This window comes from Miniopterus schreibersii, assembly GCF_964146895.1.
Source record: "Miniopterus schreibersii genome assembly, chromosome: X".
NCBI classification, from domain to species: domain Eukaryota; kingdom Metazoa; phylum Chordata; class Mammalia; order Chiroptera; family Miniopteridae; genus Miniopterus; species Miniopterus schreibersii.
The window spans coordinates 65,477,784-65,501,051 of record NC_138104.1 but is presented as its reverse complement, the minus strand read 5'-3'; the positions used below and the strand labels follow the sequence as shown (position 1 = coordinate 65,501,051).

Here is a 23,268-nt window from a genome sequence, read left to right as displayed (position 1 = left end):
CCATTCTGACAGGTGTGAAGTGATACCTCATTGTGGTTTTAATTTGCATCTCTCTGATGATTAGTGACATTGAGCATTTTCTCATGTGTCCCTTGGCCATCCATATGTCCTCTTTGGAGAAGTGATCTCGCTTATACGTGGAATCTAAAGAACTTAATAAACTGATGAATGGAACAGATTCAACGACATGGAAGCATAGATGAGACTGATGAATGTCAGAGGGATGGAGGAGGGCGGGTGGGTGGAAGGGGAGAGAGTAACCAAAGAATTTATATAACCAAGGACACGGACAATGGTGGGGAGAGGGACTGAGGAGAGGGAAGGGAAAGGGTGGAATGGGTCATTGGGGAGAAAAAGGGACATCTGTAATATTTTAAACAAAAATAAAATTTAAAAAAAAAAAAGATTTCAGTTTTGACTCAGGGTGAGGTGAGCAGCTACCTGGACAGTTTTGAGTAGAGGAGTGGTGGGATCTGGTGTATATTTTACAAGGGCCACTTTGGCTGCTGCGTTGGGAACAGAATAGAAGCAAGCAAGGGTAGAAACCAGGGCTAAGGGCAGGTGGCCTGGCTCATGGTCATGGTGGGAACTGGTGAGAAGTACTTGGAGGCCATACAGATTCTGAAGGCTGGGCCCAGCAGGCTCTCCTGACAGACTGGATACGGAGTGTGAGAGAGAAAGCCGTCAAGGATAACTCTAAGGTCTCTGGCCAGAATGACTAGGATGGAATTGCAGAGAACTGAAAGGGGAAGATGGAAGGAGGAGCAGGTTTGGGGGAAACATTAGGAGTTCCAGTTTAGACATGTTAAGTGTGATTTGCTATACCAGCACCATTTACCAGCCAGTCCATCTTTTTCCTATGCATTAATGATGCTATCTTCTTAACCTACCAAGTCTCCACTTCTGTGTTCTGTTTCTGGGTACTATTCTGTTTCAAATAAGTCTTGATATCCAGCAGGGCAAGCTCTTCCTCAATAATCTCCTCCAAAATTATCTTGGCTATTTTTAAAACCTCCCTGTTTCATATGACTATTAGAATCAGTTTGTTACTGTACCAGCAAGTACAGTTAGACAAGAAAAAGAAATCAGAGATAAAAAAAATCATTTTTGCTGATGACAAGGTTGTGTAATTAGAAAACTCAAGAGAGCAGATGGAAAAAAACTATTAGAAATAAAAAGACAATTCAGTCTAGTAATGGGTACAAAATATATGGAAGTCATTAGCCTACAAACAAAAATCATTTAGGGGATATAAATAGAACTATCCATATGTGACAGAATACCAAAAGACAAAATAATGAAAAATGAAATTTAAAGTCAAGTGACTTTAAATAGTACATCTCAACTTTTTAGTTGGAAAATTATGAAGTAAAGAGTGTGCCAGTTCAGCAAAGATAGAAGATAGGCAATCAGCTACATATGGAAGTATTTTAGGGTTCAAATGATGTTTATATTAATATTCTTTTCACTTGTCTATCAGAAATGACTTATACACCACACAGGTCAGTCTGCTAATATCTGACTATCTTTGTTCTCATTCTTGAGTTACCACTATGCAAAATGTGAACTTGCCCAGTGCAACCCTGGTTGACAGCTACATGAGGTGCAGTGGTTCCCCAAATGTAAAATGAGGTTTACCAGCAGCAGAGGGTTCCCATTTAGGTTTATAATGTGACTAATTTGTACTTCTGCTTTCAACATAAGTAATTTCCTTATATTAAATAAAAGTACCAAATTTGCTTATTGATAGCTTGTCAAATGTAAGCACTGGTTTTTCCATCAACTCTGATGAGTTTTTATGTGGTACCAAGGGTCAGTGTCTTTTGCTTTTAAAAGCACACTTAACCCTGCGTTCTTCTAGGTGAATAGCTCATTATTGGGAGGGGCTGAATATGCTTTTGGATCTTTCAGTACTGATAGCATACTGTAGTGTTGGGAATGCTCTAGATACCTAGGAATTGTTTGTATACCAACTGGGCCACACAACTGAATAACAATTTAACTTTTAAGTGGTGAAGTATATTCTTTTAGGTTTATATTATATAATTTAAAAAGTCCTATGTGATCAAATTTTAATCTATTTCTGTATAAAATAATGTTCTACATAAGATCACTTAAAAAATCTAATGCACTTAAGTCACACCTCTTTTATCATATTTTCCCCCAAGCATAATAATCATTGGCTTAGGTTCCTGGGTACTCCCACCAGCCTGGGAGTTCCTTGTGTGTGAAATCACCTCTTCCTAATATCCCTGTCCCCCTGTGCCTGATGCATGGGAACACTCAGTATTTGGAGGATGAAAATACAGTGTAGAAGCACAGAAAGATATGTGTGGGACTCTCCATATTCAGAAAAATCTATATTGAAAGGATAAGTTATTTTATTTTTTGAGTAAATTTCACAGACCATAATATAGGCCAATTACTGTCTTAAAACAAAACAAAACAAAAAACAAAACCTCTACCAAGGAATGCTTAGTCCTATCTGGCCCAGTCCATTTTGCTAAGCTCTTTGAGAAGAAGGGGATGCATTACAGCAAGGTCTTCTAATGATGCCCCTTCCAACTTCCCTTGTCACACTATTATTATTACCTTTATATATTCAGAAATGAATTGCTCTAAATTCCTTGAATTTCAAGAATTTCTCCAAGTACAAATGGGTGGGGGGAGATTATATAATCTATACAGAAACTGTCAACATTTTCTAATAACCAGCGATTTTTTAAAAAGCCATGATAAATACAGAAAAGGCTTAATGTATAGGACAAACAGTGCTCATCTATATAATATATATTTAAAAAATATTTTTATTCATTTTTAGAGAAAGAGGAAGGGAGGAGAGAGAGATAGAAACATCGATGCCCTGGCCAGGAACAGAACCAGTGACCTCTTGGTGCATGGGTCAATGCTCAACCACTGGTCCACACCAGCCAGGATATATATATATATATAATTTTTTTTTGACATGTCCTCTGTAACAACAGTTAGAACCCTGGAAAAATTCCCATTTCTTTTCTACTTGATATTCCACTCACTAGAACTACTGCTAAATAAATGCCCTCAACATGTTTCTCAAATCCCAAACTAAACAAGTGAATGTTCTCCAGCCCTTTCCAAAAGCTTACACATTTCAACCATTACTAAGTTACATGAGCCTTTCATGCATGCAGCAGAGACCTTGAAATGAGAGCGCCAACTTGAACCGGGCATTTCCCCAATGAGAAGAGAGAGCACAGAATGGTGTGCAGCCAGCTGCCTAAGTGGAATAAACCTCAGAGACAGACTGCAGCACCGGGTCCCTGCTGTTGTCCAATGATTTCTAGCAGGATTAAAGCCAGCACTTATGTAAGACTGGCCTGTGAGAACAGGTAGTCGACCATCCAACCACAGGAAAATGTGCAAACCTTTACATAGAGCAATCACAAATGTTGAATACTTATAGCACTTAGAACAAATCATTAAATGAAGCCTTTACAAACAGGCTGTATTTTCCTTCTGATTTCTAATGAAGTCAGGGTGGGAAAATGGAAAGCCTGAATCTGTCTTTAATAAAATGCAGAATGTTTTGGGTCAAAAACCACTGTTTCCATTTTCGAATGATGAATGTCTAGTTAAGTGTACTATCCATTGACAGAGCAATTATCTTTATTTCAGAAGTAAAGACCCTCAGTAAAAAAAGCACTCTGATGTTAGTTGACCTGTACATACCCCTGAATCAAAGAGTAGAAAATGTTTTCTTTCCTATGATGTGTAAAAACTTCTAGTGATTAAAGGAAATCCTTGACTATCAAAACTCAGAAATTTTCACCCTGACCAGGTAACTCAGTGGGTTAGAGTATCGTTCTGATACACCAAGGTTGTGGGTTCGATCCCTGGTTAGGGCACATACAAGAATTAACCAATGAATGCATAAATAAGTAGAACAACAAACTGATATTTCTCTCTTTCTCTGTCTAAAATAAATCAATAAATAAAAAATAAATTCAAAAAAACCTCAGAAATTTTCCAGAGCTATAAATCACTTTACATTTTAGTGAAAAAAATTATTATTCCCACTGACAAAAGAATGTAAGTTTAATCCCAATCAAAATAAACGGTTTAGTAATTAAAAACAATTTTTAATGAAAGGTGTTTAAAAGCAAGTATGACTTTTTAGTCTGATAATTTCCCCCTCATGATATTAAAAAAACAAGAAACTACCAAATAACATTATCAAAGTGCCAGTTCATTTACCTGTTGTTTGATTCTGGGGTTCCATCTAATGTAGTAATTCACCCAAAGTTCCAAATGACGCATACTGGCAACTGGATATAAAACTCGATTGATTTCTTTAGTATAGAAGGGATTTTTGAATATGTCTTTATTACTGTTTATCAGCGACCACAAAGAAACTGTTCTTTCTGTAACTTTCTATAGAGAAAAAGAAAGTGGAAAGCCTAAGTAAAAACATAAGTGAACACACAAAACATTTCACAGCCTGTGGCAATACAGTTGAGCACCAACTTGAATCACACATTTACATTATCCCCAAAATAGCTCAAAAAGCGTCATGGGCCACTGTGTGCTCTGTAGCCATTTACTGATATTTGCATAGATAATGGCCAAACTTGAGCCACTATTTCTGCTGGGAGATAGAGGTGCAGGATGCTATAACATTAAATGTAATTCACTGACCTAAGAAGATTATTACTGGCTAGGCAAAAAAATTTATGAACAGAAAGGCAGTATGCTTTTTCAAATTAAAGAAAAATACTAAGACTCCACTGACTTTTTTCATTTCTGTATGTTAGAACTATGAAATCTTAACCTGTATCCACTTGACAGTAGGCATCCAGATATAAAGTTATTTTAATCAATGATCCAAATGTTTAACCTATATCATGCGAACATCCAGGTATTTGAAAAAACCTGGATAACTGACTTTACTGAATCTTCACTTTTTAGTCTGGTGTCCATCATCTCATACAGATATTCACATTTTCATTTTTTTATTATAGATTTTTACCTATTTTGACCAAAAACTAAAGAAAAACCAAAGCTTAGGGGGGGAAATGCAAGTATTAAAATGATCAAAGGCAGAATTTAAAACTCTTACTATTAGTCACTTCAATAAGAAAGGACCAATAAGCTAAAACTGGAAACTAAAAAGAACAACTTGAAATAAGTGACTGAAGAAATTTCTTTAACATACATACTTGATTAATGTGAACGATAATGGCAACATAATTTGGCCTTTGTTGGAATCCACCTAAAACTTCATCTGTACCTTTCTGATACCATAATATATACTTCATTGTGTTTATTTGCATGCTTATTTTTATTTTTATATATGCACATAGTTTAAAAAGTCAAATAGCTCAAAACAGTTTTGATTTTTACAATCAGTTGATTTAATTATTTGGTATTTACCTCCAGATCTCTAAATATCATGCTTTTCTTGCTACCTGTTGGCTATCCAGTTATAGGCATGAACTACAACAATGACACACTGAGAATGTCTCTCCTCCATCCTGCCACATGCACACACTTTACATCCTGCCTCATACTCCCAATATATAGCATAGCTTTGACCACATTGATGTTTAGTGTTTAGATTCCATGACAAAGCAAGTGCTGTTGCTAGGTAAGCCACACAGTCACTATTCTGTGATTTATTTCCCTGCACATTTTTTTCCCCCCTCTATTTAACAACTGTCTGTTCTGTTTGTTTACTTTTCTTGGTGCTTATCATTAATTCAATCCCAAATTTTTCCTCCAGTCTCAAACTTATGTCAAGACATTGCATATCTGAGCCCCCAGTTTCATCTTCAGAGGAAAGAAAGCTGCACTGGGTGCCCCTGCACCTTGTACCCAGCTGTCATTTTGGATCTCTTCTGTTTTGCCCTGAGGATCCCCTCTTGCCTTTCTCTGTACTGGAGCTCCTGCTTCCTCAATTCCATGCAATCTTCTTTTTTTTAAATCCTTATTGTTGAAAGTATTACAGATGTTCCCCCCCAACTGATCCCCTCCACCCCGAGTCTGCCCCACCCCCAGGCCTTCCCCATACTATTATCTGTGTCCATGGATTATGCATTTATGCATATAAGTTCTTTGATTAATCTTTCTCCACCCACTCCCCCATCCACACCTTCCCTCTGAGATCCCTCAGTCTGTTCCATGCTTCTAAGTCTCTGGATCTATTTTGTTCATCAGTTTGTTTTGTTCATTATATTCTACATATGAGTGAGATCATGTGATACCTGTCTTTCTCTGACTTGCTTATTTCGCTTAGCATAATACTCTCCAGGTCCATCCATACTGTCCCAAAGGATAAGAGATCTTTCTTTTTTACAGCTGCATAGTATTCCATGGTGTAAATGTCACACAGCTTTTTTATCCACTCATCTACTGATGGGCACTTGGGCTGTTTCCAGATCTTAGCTATTGTAAATTGAGCTGCTATAAACATAGGGGTGCATAAGTTCTTTCTGATTGGTGTTTCAGGTTTCTTCGGATCTATTCCAAGAAGTGGGATCACTGGGTCAAATGGCAGTCTTCTTTCTTGTTTGCATGGAGCACATATCCCAGTAGCTTCCAGAGAAAGGGTGTGGTGTGAGAGGTAAATCTTTCTTGTTGCCATGCATGTCTGGGAATATCTTTGGTTTAGTTTCGATTTGGTTAACAGTTTGGTGGCTACATAATTCTATGTTGAAACCACTCTCCTTTAAAATTCTGAAGCTACCTTGGCTGGTATGGCTCAGTCTGTTGGGCATCGTCCTGTGCACCAAAAGGTTGGTAGCTTGATTTCTGGTCAGGGCACATGCCTGGGTTTTGGGCTCGATCCCCAGTAGGGGGTATGCACGAGGCAGCCGATCAATGTTCTGCTCTCACATAAATGCTTCCTTTTCTCTCTCCCTCTCCCTTCCTCTCTCTCCAAAAATCAATATTTAAAAAAATATATTTTTAATAAAAGAAAAAAGAAATAAAATTCTGAAGGCAATGCTCTACCGAATTCTAGCTTCCAATATTGCTGTTGAAGAATTCAGTGTTCCTGATTTGTGTATTTTGTTTGTTTTTTCAAATAACCTATTTTTTCCTCTTTGGAAGCTTACAGTTTCTTCTTTGTTCCTGTTGTTCTAAAACTTCAGAAAGATGTGCCTTTTTATGGGTCTATTTTTGTCAACTCTGCTTGTGCACTTAGCAGGCTTTCCAATGTAGAAATCCATGTACTTCAATTCTGGGAAATATTTTCAAGTTATTTCAGTAATTTCCTGCTCTCTGGTTTCACTATTTTTCTTCCTCTTTGTAGAAGTCCTATTATTTGGATATTGGAACTCCAGGGCTGATCTTCTAGTTTTCTTGTTTCTATTTTCTACCTGTCTCTGCACTTTGTTTTCTGGGAGATTTCAACTTTATCTTCCAACTCTTCTTTTGAGTTTTTAATTTCTGTTGATAGCATGTTTTTATTTCAAGTTATTTTATGATCTCTAAATGTCCTTTCCAAACAATACACTGTTATTTCATGGTATCTATATTATTTTTCTCTTTCTTGGGATATTATATGCTAGCTTCTTGTCTACATTTCCCCTATACAGTAGCTATTTTTTCCAAGCTGCTTTCTCTCTCTCTCTTGGTTGTCTGCTATTATGTAAGAGTGGAGGAATGAAGAGTTTATTGGAAGCTCTGAGATCATGAAGCTTGTCAACTTGAGCTTCACTGTGAGGAACGCTAGGTGTTAGTTTCTCTAGGTCCTTTATGGGCTAGTCAAGTTTCTCCAGAGATTTTTTTTTTTTAAATTGAGGTGGAGTTCACATACCATAAAATTCACCATTTTAAAGTCTACAACTGAGTGGCTTTTAGTACATTCACCATGTTGTGCAACCATCACTTCTATCGAGTTCCAAGGTATTTTCATCATCCCAAATGGAAACCCTATACCTAACCAGTCATTTCCCCCATTCTCCCTTCCCTCCAGCCCCTTTCAACCACAGATCTACTTTCTGTCTCTATGAACTTATTCTGGATATTTCATATGAACAGAATCATACAATATGTGGCCTTTTTGTGTCTGGTTCCTTCAACTTAGCATAATGCTGTCAAGGTTAACCCATGTTGTAGCATGGATCCAAACTTCATTCCCATTCTGGGCTTAATAATATTTCAATGGGTTAATATAGCACACTGTGTTTATCTATTCATCAGCTGATGGACACTGGGGTTGTTGCCACATTTTAGCTATTATTAGTTGTGCTGCTATGAACATCTGTGCACAAGTTTTTGTTTCAACCCTTGTTTTCATTTCCCTTGGTGTATACCTAGGAGTGGAATTGCTAGATCATATACTAATTCTATATTTAGCTTTCTGAGGGACCACAGACAGTTTTCCACAGTTGCTACACCATTTTATACCCCCGCCAGAAATAAATGAGGGCTGCATTTTCTCTCCATCCTTGCCAACAGAGAAACTTCTTTCATGCTTCCACCTAGAAAACAAACCTGCTGCCAAATGCTAGGAGTCAGTAGAGGAAGTGAGTTGTGGCTCTCACAAGCCAGCTCGTCTCCATTCACATCACCCCTCTGATGACCTAGGTCCCAGCCAGAGACCCACTCATACCCTCTCTCACAAAGAAACCTGTCGGGGTCTTCAGCTCCACAGAGTGGTAGAGGGGACCAGGGGAAGCTAGCTGTTTACTCTAAACAGACCTTCAGGTTATCTTTTCTTCCCACTTCATCCCACACACCTGGTATACCTCTGCCCCAGAACCCCTGAGTCACCTGGACTTCCTGCAATGTAAAATGGGCTGGTTTTTTGGCTTCCCTGCTGCTGGTTTGAGGTTCAGTTTTCTCAAACTAAGTTATTTATCACTTATCTAATAGCTTTCCAGCTTCCAAAAATTTGCTATGTTTTCCTTTCTCATTTTCCCTGTTCTTGTTGGTTTACACCTTTAAAAATTTCTCTTTACTGACATTTTTATGGCTTTTTGGGGAGGGAGACCTTGCATATCTATAGCTTTACTCCTACTCCCTGAGGGCAAAGTCAATGTCTTACCTGTGCAGTAAATACCAGACACTCAATAAACCTTGGTTGAACTGAAAACACCCAAGCTTGAGGTAAAACATAGAGACACTTTGCATTTACCAAAAATCAAGTTATTGAATTCTTTTAATTTCATGGCACACTAGACACAGGTAACTATAAAGATTAGCATTTTCATTCACCTGTCTTTCTCGAGCAGATTCACAGTTGTATAAGAAAGTACCAAACCGGCAACTATACAGATGATCCAAAATTGTCATCAGAAATCGTTCATTGAATTCAAAAGCTGTAGGGAACTAGACAAAAACAAACAAGTAAACAAAGCATGAAAACTAGAGTTGACCTTTTACAGAACTGAAAAGAGATGCATAGACTTTACTACACTTTGCCTTCCAGGAAGGACAGCAAAGGCTGCATTTGGCATATGCTCCATTCTCATTTGTTGGTGCTTTACAGAGGACTGAAGAGTTTAAATAAGGGTCAAGTAAAGTAATAAAGAGGAAATGGAGGAAAAAAACAAGCTAATTTTCTGGGTTCTCCTGAGTGTACAGAGCATACTGGATAGTTTAATTATTTAAGGTATTTTAAGTTATCAGACACATCTGTCTACAAATGCCAGTATAGAATGGATGGAAAAGATAAATTGGTATTGTCAATTCCATTGCTTCTTCATTAGTACAGTTAATACAGCTAAATATTGAATTTTTAAAACTTTATTATGGAAAATCCCACATATATAAATAGTAGTGAGAATAAAAAAGGGAAATCCATGTACCCATTAACCAGGTTCAAAAATTATTTGCACATGGCCAAACTCGTTGTGGCTCTTATTTCTGCCCTGTATTATTTGGAGGCAAATCCCATATATTATAACAAAATATTTAAACATTAAGTTGAATGTATTTTTATCCTATATATCCCTTACCTGTTTTGACATCTGCCATACACAATCAATAAACTGGAGAAAAATAGGAGACCGGTCAGCATCTGCATGGTTTTTATCACCATGACCTATTCTCTGAAATAAATTGATGAAGATTAATTTATAGGTACAAAGCCAAGAAAGCACATAACTCACAAAATGTGACAATACAACTCAGCAATCTGTTTTTCAAATACCAAGTCTCTCAGAAAGTAAACAGTGTATTTTTCCTTGGCAATATAGAAAATAATATAAGGTTTTGAAATAATGAAAATTAAGCATATAACCTTTCATAAAATACCAATACAAATTGTCAAAGCATCATTATATGTGAGTGCTACAACTATATAATCTGATTGGAATTTTGTCCAAGTCCTGGGCAGCTGCAGGTAGACTGGACTGGATTATCCTGCAGAGCATTACCAGTTGCTAAGGGACCAGCCCTAAAGTTTCAGGACTTGAAACCATACACAAAAGGGTGTGATTATTATAATTAAAAGTAAGTTATTTCTCTCTTAAAAACAAGACAAAAACCTCACCATTTATTCATTTTCTAAACAATGATTCTTTTTACTTAAAAATGTTATTCACACTACTTATGAAGTTTGGATGAAGGATAAAAGGCTACGTAGCAGTGTTTCTGAATATTATCTGGGGAGCTGTTGAAAAATGCTTATTCAATGAGTGTCTAGAAATAAGACCTGGAAATAGAAATTTTAATACATTCTCTCGATTTTCAAAATGTATATCAGAGAAAAATAATGCCAAAAGCCTTTACTGAAAGCCTCGTGTTTCTATAAAATATATTTGGCTCTAATAGCTATATTAGTTGAAAAAGAATTGTCATCCTATCTTCCTCCTTTTCTGCAATTTCAATTTAAACATTTCCATGCAGACTCTTTGTATTACTTTTAAGTGAAACTATAAATAGTGCAGATGGATAAACATGTCTCCTAAAGAGACTTTCTAGCCCAAGGCATCACCCATTTTTAAACCTATAAAGTATTGTTTATTATTACATTCCTCAGACTCAGATTTTCTTTTTTAAAGTGAAGATATGGTTTAACAACTAGTTTTTAAATGCCAAATGGCAGTGATCTGACTTTTAAAAATCAGCTTTATTGTTTACTTACAGATGCAAATTTATGTCCAAAACTTATCCATTCTTTTTGTACCAATATTTCAAACCCTTCAATGCTCCGATAGAAGCTGTCCAACATTAGCATGGCCAGGGACGTCAGCTGGGCAGTCCTGTCCCATCCATCACTACAGTGCACAAGCACAGAGCTCTTCCCCGAAGAAACTTTGTCTGCTACTTGAATGGCTCCTGTCAAAATAAGCTGGCAAAGAAACACATACAAGTCAGTAGGTAGCTACAAGGTACTGCTTCAATTTGGAATGATAGTTTTTAACCTTAGAAAAAGTTCTGTTTTAAAATACTATTTATGTCTAGAACAGAAAGAGTTCTGAAAATGGAAAACCAGGAGCTGTAGGATCTGTTGTTCTTCCTCTATAGAAACTGTATTTCAATGCAACTAGGTATTAAAACAAACAAACAAACAAACACAAACAGCCAAACTGCATTTCAAACTCCTATTCATATATTCAATCATCTCAGTCTGCTGGGGCTGTCATAACAAAGTACTACAGACTGGGGGCTTAAACAACAGACATTATTGTCTCCCAGTTCTGGAGGCTGGAAGTCCAAGATCAAGCTGCTGGCAGAGCCATGTTCCCTCTGAAGGTTCCAGGGAACAACCTGTTCCAGGTCTGTCTCCTAGCTTCTGTTAGTTCCCTGACTTGTGGCAACTTAATTCCAATTTTCAGATGATGTTCTCCCTGTGCATGTGTCTCTGTGTCCAAATCTCCCTTTTCCACAAGACTTTAGTCTTACTGGATTAGGGGCCCACACTTTTCCAGTATGACCTCATCTTATCTAACCACATCTGTAATGACCCAAGTTCCAAATAAGGTCACACTCCGAGGTACTAGAGATCAGGACTTCGACATATGAATTTTAGGGGGAACACAATTCAACTGATAACAGTAATCATATTAGAAATATCACTGGCCCAACAGGTCCAGTCTAGACCTTAAAGGCATAATGCAATGGAAATCACCTTTTAGCATCTACTTGAACCAGTTTCCTATTATTGACATCATATAATAGTGTGGTATTTTTGTCACAGCTAATAAACCAATGTTGATATATTAAAATGTTAATAAACTTATTAACTTATTTTTAATAAAGTCCATATTTTATACCTGCCATTTTTGTAATCCAGGATACCACATTACATTTAGTTGTCACAGGTAATATTTTTGCAATTCATTTTTGAGGATGATAAATTAAGAAAAAATGAAAGACAGGTGAAATAAAAATACAATTCCTATTGAGTTGGAAAATAAAATTTCACTAGAAAACAATCCATCTTAATAATTCACCAATTTTAAAGTAGGTTTTTTATTTGTTTATAGAACCAAATGGCAGCTTCTAAAAGTGCTAATTCCCTCAGATAGTTTCAAGTACTTTTACTTTTAAAATAATGGAGGTTTTTTATACGTATATCCAAATGAAAGATCGAATACAATAAAAACACAAAATTTATTCTTTAAAATTAGTCAATTTGAGATTGGTTTCAATACAAATGGTCTCTCTCTGGCCCTTGAAGGTCATAGCAAGTAGTGGTTAGATAATAAACTGGCTATTCCTAAATAAACCTGTGTGAAAGACTCAACTACTTACTATTGACGAGAGGGAGAATGACATCTCTAAATATGCTAAAAATATTCTGGAGGTGATATTGTGAAGTCTTTCTTTGTTGCTGTTGTTAATCCTCACCTGAGGATATTTTTTCCACTGATTTTTAGAGAGTGAAAGGGAAGGAGGGGCAGGGAGGGGGAGAGAAAGAGTGAGAAACATCAATGTGAGAGAGACACATCAATTGGTTGCCTCCCACATGCGCCCCGAATGGGGCGGGGATTGAACCTGCAACCCAGGTATGTGCCCTTGACTAGGAATCCAACATGACCCCTTGGTGCATGGGCAAATGCTCTAACCACGGGAAATGCTGTGAAGTCTTTAATTTAGGTACACAAATTATAAGGAAATACAGAACTGTCAAATGCAGAACCCTATACTACAAATATTTCATCTCTCACCGTTCAATATTTTTAAATTTAAGGATTGAAAATTCCTGTTTCACTAAACAATTACTGATTTTTAAAAAATATACTTGCCTTGATATGTTCTAACCAATGAGTCGACTCCAAACTGGACAACCAGTGAGATTCTTCCACATTAGGATAAACAATGTCTTTGACTTTTTTTAAAGATTCTCGCATAACATGAATGTTATGAATGTCTAAGAAGAAAAGTTCAGTGTTATGATATGCATCATCACTTTCATATCCTCCTCCTGTTGCCTAAGAAACAAGATATACACACAATCAGTTGCATTTTCTATTCCTTTTTTTTCTAATTCCATTTTGTAATTACAGTTTACACTCAATAATATTTTGTATTCATTTCAAGTATACAGCACAGTGGTTAGATAATCATATACTTTACAAGGTGTTTCCCTCAATACTTCTAGTACCCACCTGGCACCATACCTAGTTATCAGAATATTACTGACTATATCCCCTACATTGTAATTTATATCCCGGTGAGTATTCTGTAACTACCAATTTGTACTTCTTAATCCTTTCACCTTTTTCACACACTCCCTCCACCTTTCCCTCCCTCTGGCAACCATCAGTTTGTTCTCTGTATCTATGAGTCTGTTTCATTTTTTTTTGGTTTATTTTGTTCTTTAGATTCCACATATAAGTGAAATCATATGGTATTTGTCTTTCTCTGACTGACTTACTTCACGTAGCATAACACCCTCTATGTCCACCCATGCTGTCACAAATGGCAAATTTAATTCTATTCTATGGCTGAGTAACATTTCATTGTATATATGTACCACAGCTTTATCCACTCATCTACTGTTGAACAGTTGGGTTACTTCCATATCTTGGCTATTGTAAACAATGCTGCAATGAACATTGGGGGTGCATATATTCTTTCGAATTAGTGTTTTGGGCTTCTTCAGATATATACCCAGAAGTGTAACTGCTGGGTCATGAGGCAGTTCCATTTTTAATTTTTTGAGGACCTTACATACTGTTTTCCACAGTGGCTGTACCAATCTGCATTCCACCCTACAGTGCATGAGGGTTTCCTTTGCTCTACACCCTTGTCAACATTTGTTGTTTGTTGATTTACTGATGATAGCCATTTTGACAGGTGTGAGGTGAGGTGATATCTCATTGTGATTTTAATTTGCATTTCTCTGATGATTAGTGACATTGAGCATCTTTTCGTATGTCTATTTGCCTCTTTGGAGGAGTGTCTATTCAGGTCCACTACCCATTTTTTTTTTTTTTTTTTTAAATTGGATTGTTTGATCTTTGGTGTTGAGTTGTATGAATTTTTTAAAATAAATTTCGGATATTAATCCAATTAGATGTATCATTGGCAAATATGTTCTCCCATGCAGTGGGTTCACTTTTCATTTTGTTGATGGTTTCCTTTGCTGTGCAAACCTGTTTAGTTCGATGTCTCATTTGTTTATTTTTTTCTTTTGTTTCCCTTGCCTTAGGAGATATATCAGAAAAAATATTGCTGTAAGAAATGTCAGAGATTTTGTGTTTTCTATTTCATCAGTAACTTACACAAATATTTGAAAAGTTATTGGGCCTCCAAATCTCAACCCCAAACCTTGCAAATTACATACAATAACTGATGGGACTTGACTTCCTATCCAACACTAGTCTCAACATTTTGACCTAGAAAAGGGATGGCGGCTGGCAATTTTGGAAGGATGTGTATTTGTGAGAAAAAATAATTTTCAAAATGTTCTAGAATTATTAGCTCTTCTTGCAGATGTGGAAAGGCAAGAACAGGTTCTGAATGGTTCTTCTCCATCAGTTTTATAACAGTACATTTCAGGGGGAGGCACTGACTTTGTAATATTGCTTGCATGGGACACACGGGCTAGAGGAAGACAACAGTCTTTGAAGTCAGACAGAACCATATTGATAGCTCAGCTTCAGTCCTTCCTTGCTGTGTGATCTGGGGGAAAGGCACTTAACCTCTCTGAGGCTCAATGTCCTCTCTTGCAGAATAGAGGATAATACTACCTAGATCTCACAGGATTAAAAGAAGCCTACTTTATAAGAGCTAACACCAGCCACTTTTAATGAGTCCCTATGATGTCCCAGATACTGTGATTCTTGCTTTACATAATTTTATTTAACTCTTATAGCAATGCTACAAGATATGTATTACCATTCCAATTTGCAAATCAGAAGAAATGCTACTTAACTATCCTTCAAAATCATATAGGTAATCAGTAGAATTTAAGTCGTCGACTTCAATGCCTGAACATTTTCTAGTGCGCCATGACTGCTATGCAAACACCAAGGACAGCGTACTGCACATAGTGGGCTCTCAAAGCACAAAAGGTGTCAAGAGGAGATAAGACAGCTGCCACCTACCGTAATACCTACAAGTATTAACTGCTAGGGCAGTCATTGGTTCACCTTCACAGCATGGTGAAGATTCCCCTTTTTCCATGTAAACAAAAAGAAATGCTGTAATTCTGTTTAGAAACCTGGCTGCATTCTCCTTAATGTTTTTATTTATTTTTTATTATTTTATTTAATTTATTTTATTGATTTCAGAGAGAGGAAAGAAGAGGGAGAGAGAGACAGAAACATCAATGAAAAGAGTCATTAATTGGCTGCCTCCTGCACACCCCCAAGTGGGGATCGAGCCCACAACCTAGGCATGTGCCCTGATAGGGAATTGAACCATGACTGCTTGGTTAATAGGTTGATGCTCAACCACTGAGTTATGCTGGCCAGGCCTTAATTTTTTAAATGCTATGGGACATGTGGCCTCTGGCTCTTTAAGAAAAAGTTAAATAATTCAGAGAGCTTGCTAAGAAAACAATGTTCTATAAGCTGAAATGAAAGGATGCTAATTAACATCATATACATATGAATGTGTGAACTCATCAAAATATATATATATACTGTCAAAGCAACATTATACTAACTTCAGAGTAGCAAGAGGAGGGAAACGTGCTTGGAGCTGAAGTCAAAGGTGTAGGCACCAGAAAAATGTGCCATCACTAATTTATGTGCTTTTCCTTTTTATTTATAACAGCAGAAGGAATATAAACTTGTAGCTCAGGACAGAAGGGCCAAACACATCCTGGGTTTTTTCTAGGTTTAGTCACAGAGAAGTTCTCCTACAGTAGAAATAAGGCTACCACTTAAACTTCAAACCTGGAGACTTACGTACAAGCCAGAAACCTTGGTCTCCACAGAGTCTAGGTAAGAAAGTATTATTTTATTTAGACAGAAATGTGTTTTTTGCTGAGCCACACACACATAAAAGAAAAAAATATACTTATTACTCATTGCCAAAATTTCTGGCAAAAACAGATGTTAATACAGTTTCACTTTAATTCATAACAGTGTGCTGCTGAAAAATTAAAGCAGCTTGATACTGAATCTATTCACCCCTGGGTTTTGTTCGTTTCTTGTTTAATTTAAAATGGTGTGATGTTGCTTGTTTTATCTGGGGTTATGAACATCTAAATATCCACAAGAGAGGAACAATTAGGTCCAAAGAGAACAGAAGTAAGAAGGGTAAAATCAATTAGTCAGGCATAGATTGAGTTCTTAAAAGTGCAAATTCTCCATCTCTGGTTAGTTTTAAAATACTCTTTCCAGTTTTCTTCTTCTCAACACAAAAAACAACCCAGATTGCCCAGTATGCCAACATAAAGGTCCAAGAGCCTGTTGCTATGGATATAAATGACTAGGCAAGAGACACAGCCTAGGGAGGAGGAGGACGTGAGGATGCTTTTTAAAGAATGATGCAGAGCCTGGCCTCCATGGCTCAGTGGTTGAGCATTGACCTATGAACCAGGAGGTCATGGTTTGATTCCTGTCAGGGCACATGCCTGGGTTGCAGGCTCGATCCCCAGTAGGAGATCAGTGCAGGAGGCAGCCAATCAATGACTCTCTCTCATCGTTGATATTTCCATCTGTCTCTCTCTCCCATCCTCTCTCTGAAATCAATAAAAACACAATAATAATAATTAAAAAAAAATGATGCAGAGATCTTTAAAGCCTAGGGTTTTTTTTCCTTATTTTTTTCCTTCCCTTCATTCTTAAGGGGACTAGAAACATGGGCATATTTCCTGAGTGTTAAAATGGCATTCAATAATTCTACTGCTATAACAATGAGCTTTACATGATGTATGCATTTTATACATTTTAATATTTTAAAATATTCTTTCTAAATACCTCATTTTAATGTTATATCTATTTCAGGTTAAATATATACATGGAAATATTGCATTTTCTACACGTGTTCAAGCCTGAATTCTAGGAAAAGAAATATATAAAGTTAAGGATAATCCAAGAAGATATTCATATTTAGACTTAATTTCCTAAATATTTTACTTATAATTCCTAATTTACTTAATGACTGCATTTCCTGATTATTTTACATATAATTTCAAGATCATTTTCATCCCCTAAACAAAAATCACCTGAAGTAACAAATAGCTGGTTCAAGAGCATGCAAGGGGCAGAGAGGCCCCCAGGAGTCAGTGTGTAAGATGCACCACCATGTAAGTGGAGACCCCTACACACGCCTTCTCACACACATGCATGCAGACAGATGCCACAGGCCCCACTAAGGAAGCTGCTGCAACTGTCTGAGTTGCTCAAGGACTTGTTTTGCTTTGAAGTTCTTGTCTTGTGCTCTGAAAAACTGAAGATGCCAGATAAATGACCTTAGGATAAGCAAAGTATTCAAGATGATGAAATTGAAGCCTATCGCTGACAAGAAACAAGGGATCTCAAAGGCAGACTGGGGATGAGCAACTTGGAGCAGGTCCAGTGTGAGCACTTGTGATGGCTGGCAATAATGGAAGAAAGAAAACAACAAAACAGAAAGGAAAATTCAAACATAAAAAATATAGCACAATCTGAGGCCATTTAGCATAGGGGCAAACAGCCTTATACCTTGCAGCAGCCTCTGAAGAGCTCCTGAAGGCAACACTATGTAGTCACTGATATTCACAGTGACAATCCCAGTCAACTTCAGGGGCATTCAGCATTTTCTGCTTAAGAAGGCTATGAAGAAAACTGAGACAGATTTCTTTGAAAAAAATAACATTGTACGTATGGTTATAAACTTCACATACATAGATCTACTCATTTCTTGAATTATTTTACATAAATGAGAATACACATTGATGAGTATAATGAAGAGACTATTTTGATAAAGCTACACAATTAGGGTTTTAACAATTACAGCTTCCCACAAATCCTCACAGATGCCTCAATAGTGCAGAAATTGAGAATAACCATCAACAGCCTAAGGAGCTCCAAAGAGATTCTAACTTTTGCCTAAGGAATATTGTAACCAAAACCCAAGTTCATCACAGTTCTAGACTTGCCTAATTTACCTAAGGAATGTTTCCATTTGATTTTAATATACTCAACTTTTAAGATACGTTTTGTGATTAAAACTTTCTACCTCAGTGAACTAGTCTTCTTATTTAAGCTAAGTTTAACTATTAATTTAAGCCCACATGTTGAAATGATATGGCAAAAACATTCATGTGAAACACCATACGCTGTATATAAGACAAGTTTCTATCATGTCATTAAATACACTCACCTTGTTGGCCACTGCATTTACATTGGGTCTTGCATCATAAATCGTGAGTTTAGAAATTTGTCTATTAGTCTCTCTGATGACGTCGAGATATTTTTCATCATCTTTATTTCGTTTACCACTCATACCGACAAGAGGCTGACTGCAACGTACAATGACTGTCTTGTTTTCTGGATGAATCCATGACAGCACCTATAGTTGGTACAGAAATTTTAAGCTATCAAAACAAATCTCAAAACACAACTAGAAAAATAAAGCACTAACAATCATGATGAAGTGAATCTGCTTTTTGCTGAAATGGAATATTTATTCACCTATGATTTCACTGTGTGTGCCCAGAAACACACATTTAACAAAGTCTCTATTAAGAGACAACTAGAATAACCAATTGCTTTACTTGTGCTTTCTTAATTAGCACCACATCTAACAGAAACTGTTAAATCACTTAAAGGAAATAGAAAGCTTCTGATATTATTTCAGTTCTGTAGCTTGCACTGGATTTATCATCACAAAGAAACAACTTTAGCAAAAAGTGAGAGGTAAAGGAAATCACCTCTGATATAACGTGTTTCTCTAATGACAACTCACACCTGCAGGTCGTTTCCCCAACAGTCCCAATTCTAGAATCTAACATGGAGAGTAGGCAATAACCCAAGGAAAGCAAAAAAGATGTCTGGACAGCGAAAAGAGCTGACAGTCTCTACAATGAAGCATGGATACCCAGCTTCTAGGAGAGCCCTTCAAGCCTTCACTCACACTTAGCCTTCTCTAATTTTATACACATGCCTAGCACATTTGATACCTAGTTTCCCAGCTCACAACACAGGAGAAACAGTAACTGTAAAGGGTAGCTAATAATGTAATACATCAAAAGCTATAGAGCTGTCCATTTTAAATGGGTGAGTTGTTTGCTGTATACCTCAATAGAGCTGTCAAAAAAAAAAAAAAGGAGCCAGGAGGTGAGAGTGTTGGGTAACAGCGTGAGCTCTGGGGTGGCACATCTCTGCTGTTGCTCTAACCTGCAAAGTGAGCTCACAGCCTCTGTTGCTTCCCTCTCCTCTTTCATCAAATGGGGAGTAATGTTATCCTATGGTGCTGCTGGGAGGACAAAGTTAGAATGACTGCAGGTAAAGTACGCAGTGCAGTACAGAGGGCTGGCTGGCCTGAGTTAGCATCTAGAGGAAAGTGGGCAGCCAGTAAAGTCAGATATGGAAAACTATGAAAAGCAGACACAAGAACTAAAGAAACATAACAGTTTGAGCTCACTTAATACAAGGCCAAATACACTGTTGTCTTTTGAAGTCATTCACTCCATGGCAGCAAATGATAACCATTGATGTTCATAAAACTGATGTTCATAACAATGACAATGGGTTGGTGAGAATGATTATATGATAATATGAATACTCATTCACTGAGTCTTTGTGCCATGCCAGAGACCATTTAAAAACACCACTGTGGCCCCTAATTGTCCAAAGGCTCAGAACTATGAAACCCTGGGAAAAGCACTGGCCCTTCCTCAACCTCCATTTTCTAATCTTTAATATGGAGAGGAGACCTGCTCCATCTACCTCCTATAGCCTTTGCTTCAAGGGAGGAAATACATTAGATCTTTTATGTATTTATTTTTAATTGAATTTTCAGGTTTACTGAGATATAACTGACATACAACATTGTGTAAGTTTAAGGCATACAACAGCTTGATTTGATATATCACTTACTTTTGTTGTTGTTAATCCTCACCTGAAGATATTTTCTCCCTTATTTTTTAGAGAGAGTGGAAGGGAGAGGGAGAAACAGAGAGAGAGAGAGAGAAACATTGATTGGTTGCCTCCTGCATGTTGCCGGACCAGGACCAGGGATGGAGCCTGTGAACAAGGTCTGTGCCCTTGACTGGAATCGAGCCTGAAACTCTTTAGTCTGTGGGCTGACACTCTAACTACTGAGCAAACCCAGCTAGGGCTGATATGAGATCACTTTTAAACAGCAAATCACTACAGATAGAAGAGATTTATTATTTGATAAAGACCATCATCAAGTTTTAAATTTAAATGAGGTCATATGCAAGAAACTGTCCTGTGCCACCAGTACCCTCCTTTCTTATGCCCTTCTCTCTGCTTGGGAGATTTAAGACTAGGATCACCAAGCCATGTTAAGAAACACTACTCTTATGAGTTGTTTCACCTCTTACTTTCTTTTTCTTTTGAGATCTCAACTAACTTTTAAAAGAATGCTTGCTGTATGGCTGACCAGGTACAAATAATGTTAATTTTACTAATGGCATGTGGATTATCTCATTAATCAGTGATATAAGTTTTTTTCTTATTTACACACAAAATAGCAAGATTGCTTTTTCATCAATCCTTTTTGTACTTTTATATGGGCTAAAAAACTAAATATAAAATATTAATGATTTCACACTGAAAACAAATGATTTCTGGGTTATAGCCAAGAGTCAGGTGGTTAGAAAGTATATAGAAAAGAGTACATTATCTACTATTAGATATTATTAAGCCTGGTAATCTATAAAGATGTAGGGGTAATGGACAGCTTAGCCTCAGTTTTGTTAGGAAAAATAAATGCAAATTGGTGGCCTCACAAAGTAAGAAGGATCCATAAAATGGTTCAACAAGTAAAAAGTTTAGCACTCTATTTGCTCTGCAGTAGGCTCTCATTTACTCATATTAGTGGGAACTACTAGATCAAGATGGCAGCCTGAGCATAATGGATTGGGCACAGTTGTTTCATTTCCTCTCTTGTTCCAAATCCCATCACACACACACCTTTGACACAGTAGATGTTCAGTAAACATTAATTGAATGAAGGAGTGAACAAAAGCAATTCACGCTACCCGAATCCAGTTCTCCTGTGGGCAAGGCATGTATTAGCAAGACAGATGGCCAAGGCAGATGTGGAGTCTATGGCTATAGCATAGAAAAGTATGTCTTAATAGAGCACAAGAGGAGTGAACTTGTAACTCTAGCTTCCTTAGCATCATGTTCTTAAAAAATGAGCTAAAAAACATACTTTCAAATACAATATATATCATGAAAAGATGAATAGATAAACGTAAGTAGAGAACCAAGCGAATTTTAAAAGTTACAATTCATATTATGTTGACAGTATACAAAAGTTTCACACAAATATTCTTTTATGGATAAAAATATCTAGACTTGGGATTTAAAGGCAAGATGACATTAAATCTTAATTTCTTCAACCCTTGTTTTTAAACCAAACCAAAACAAAACTATGTATTTATTATGACATGTCCTGAAAATTAACAGAGGGAAAAATATTCTCTAAATTCTTAGTCAGTAAAATTTATATACATAGAGTAGACAGTATGGCTTGTACATAAATATTTAAGAAGCAAAAGGAACTTCATGAACTAGGTCCAATGATACCACAAGTATACTGTCTGGAATAATCTTCACTTGGCTCCAGTTTGCAAATGGTACTAAAGCAACTTGCAAATGTGATGAGGATAAGCTCATCCTAATAAAGGCAAGCATATATAAAAGCCTGTACTTACACATTCTATAACATAAGATAGTATCTTGTTTCCAGCAAGACTCAGCTGACACTTATCAAAAGCCTATCATATGTCAGGTACTGTGCTACAAAGATGAAAACCACAAAGACCCCGTTCTACCTTCTTTCCTTCCACCTAGCACTTGGTTTACATATCGTTATTTGTACCCTCCCTTGAATAAGAATTACTTGTGTTCATTCTCTGTCCTTTATTGCAAGCTCTTGGAAGGCAGGTGTTTTTCTTCATTTCCCATTTAACGTGGTGCTCTGTGCTCAGAAGGCACTTGATAATTATTTGTTAGATTGAAATCCTAGAGCATTTCTCTGAATTACTTAACTACTGTTCTTATGGAATAAAAGGCACCCTTTGAAAAAAAAACATTAATTGCATACTCACTGGAATTCGATTTCGGGATCTGAAAGTTGCAACTCTCTTGAGATCTTCATCTGTGGCACGAAATGGAACCACCAAGAGAGGAGGATAAGTGTCACATAGTTCATAGCACTTATTAATAAAAGTTATTCTCCAGTGGTGATTGGGCAAGCCCTGCAGGAAAAAAGGAAGTCCAAGTAAGTACTGCATGACTTCATCTCTGCATTAGCCTTGGGTCTCCTTTCTTCATACTAGCAGAATTTGGAGATGCCTCTTTGACCATAGTGTAGTGACAGTATATTAATTTATAATAAGGAAGCTAAATCAATGATCCAGACAACGTAAGAAAACAAGACTGAACACTGGTAATTTCCATAATTCTAAACTGTCATTGGTAAATAAAGACTCTCTTGAATTTCTTTATTTCATGTCAAACTATTCTTTACTACTAGTACAATAAAGATAAACCCAAGTTCATTCCCCACCCATGTGTCACTCCAATCTAGAAAAAGTGTATCATGTACTCTTATTCTGTGTCTAATTGAGGATAGAAAAGAAATCAGGCAACTCCCTCTCCCTGCTCAAAACAGTAAATGCTTCAGTTTGCTACAAAGTAGAAAGAGGCTAAGTATATGAAGAAAGTCACATAGGAGAAGTAAAGGAAAACCCCT

General features: G+C 36.9%; 1 protein-coding gene across 5 annotated transcripts in view; it reads right to left on the bottom strand.

Moving 5' to 3' along the window:
• MTM1 (myotubularin 1) overlaps positions 1-23,268 on the bottom strand; it is a 115,330-nt gene that overhangs the window by 4,895 nt on the left and 87,167 nt on the right. For all 5 annotated transcript variants that reach the window (XM_081124977.1, XM_081124978.1, XM_081124979.1 and 2 more), the window contains 7 exons: positions 22,622-22,771; positions 18,697-18,885; positions 13,179-13,364; positions 11,072-11,278; positions 9,942-10,034; positions 9,199-9,312; positions 4,234-4,410 (listed from right to left, as the gene is read on the bottom strand). In XM_081124977.1, coding sequence (XP_080981103.1) covers positions 4,234-4,410; positions 9,199-9,312; positions 9,942-10,034; positions 11,072-11,278; positions 13,179-13,364; positions 18,697-18,885; positions 22,622-22,771 — 1,116 coding nt within the window. The remainder of the gene's footprint in view (positions 1-4,233; positions 4,411-9,198; positions 9,313-9,941; positions 10,035-11,071; positions 11,279-13,178; positions 13,365-18,696; positions 18,886-22,621; positions 22,772-23,268) is intronic.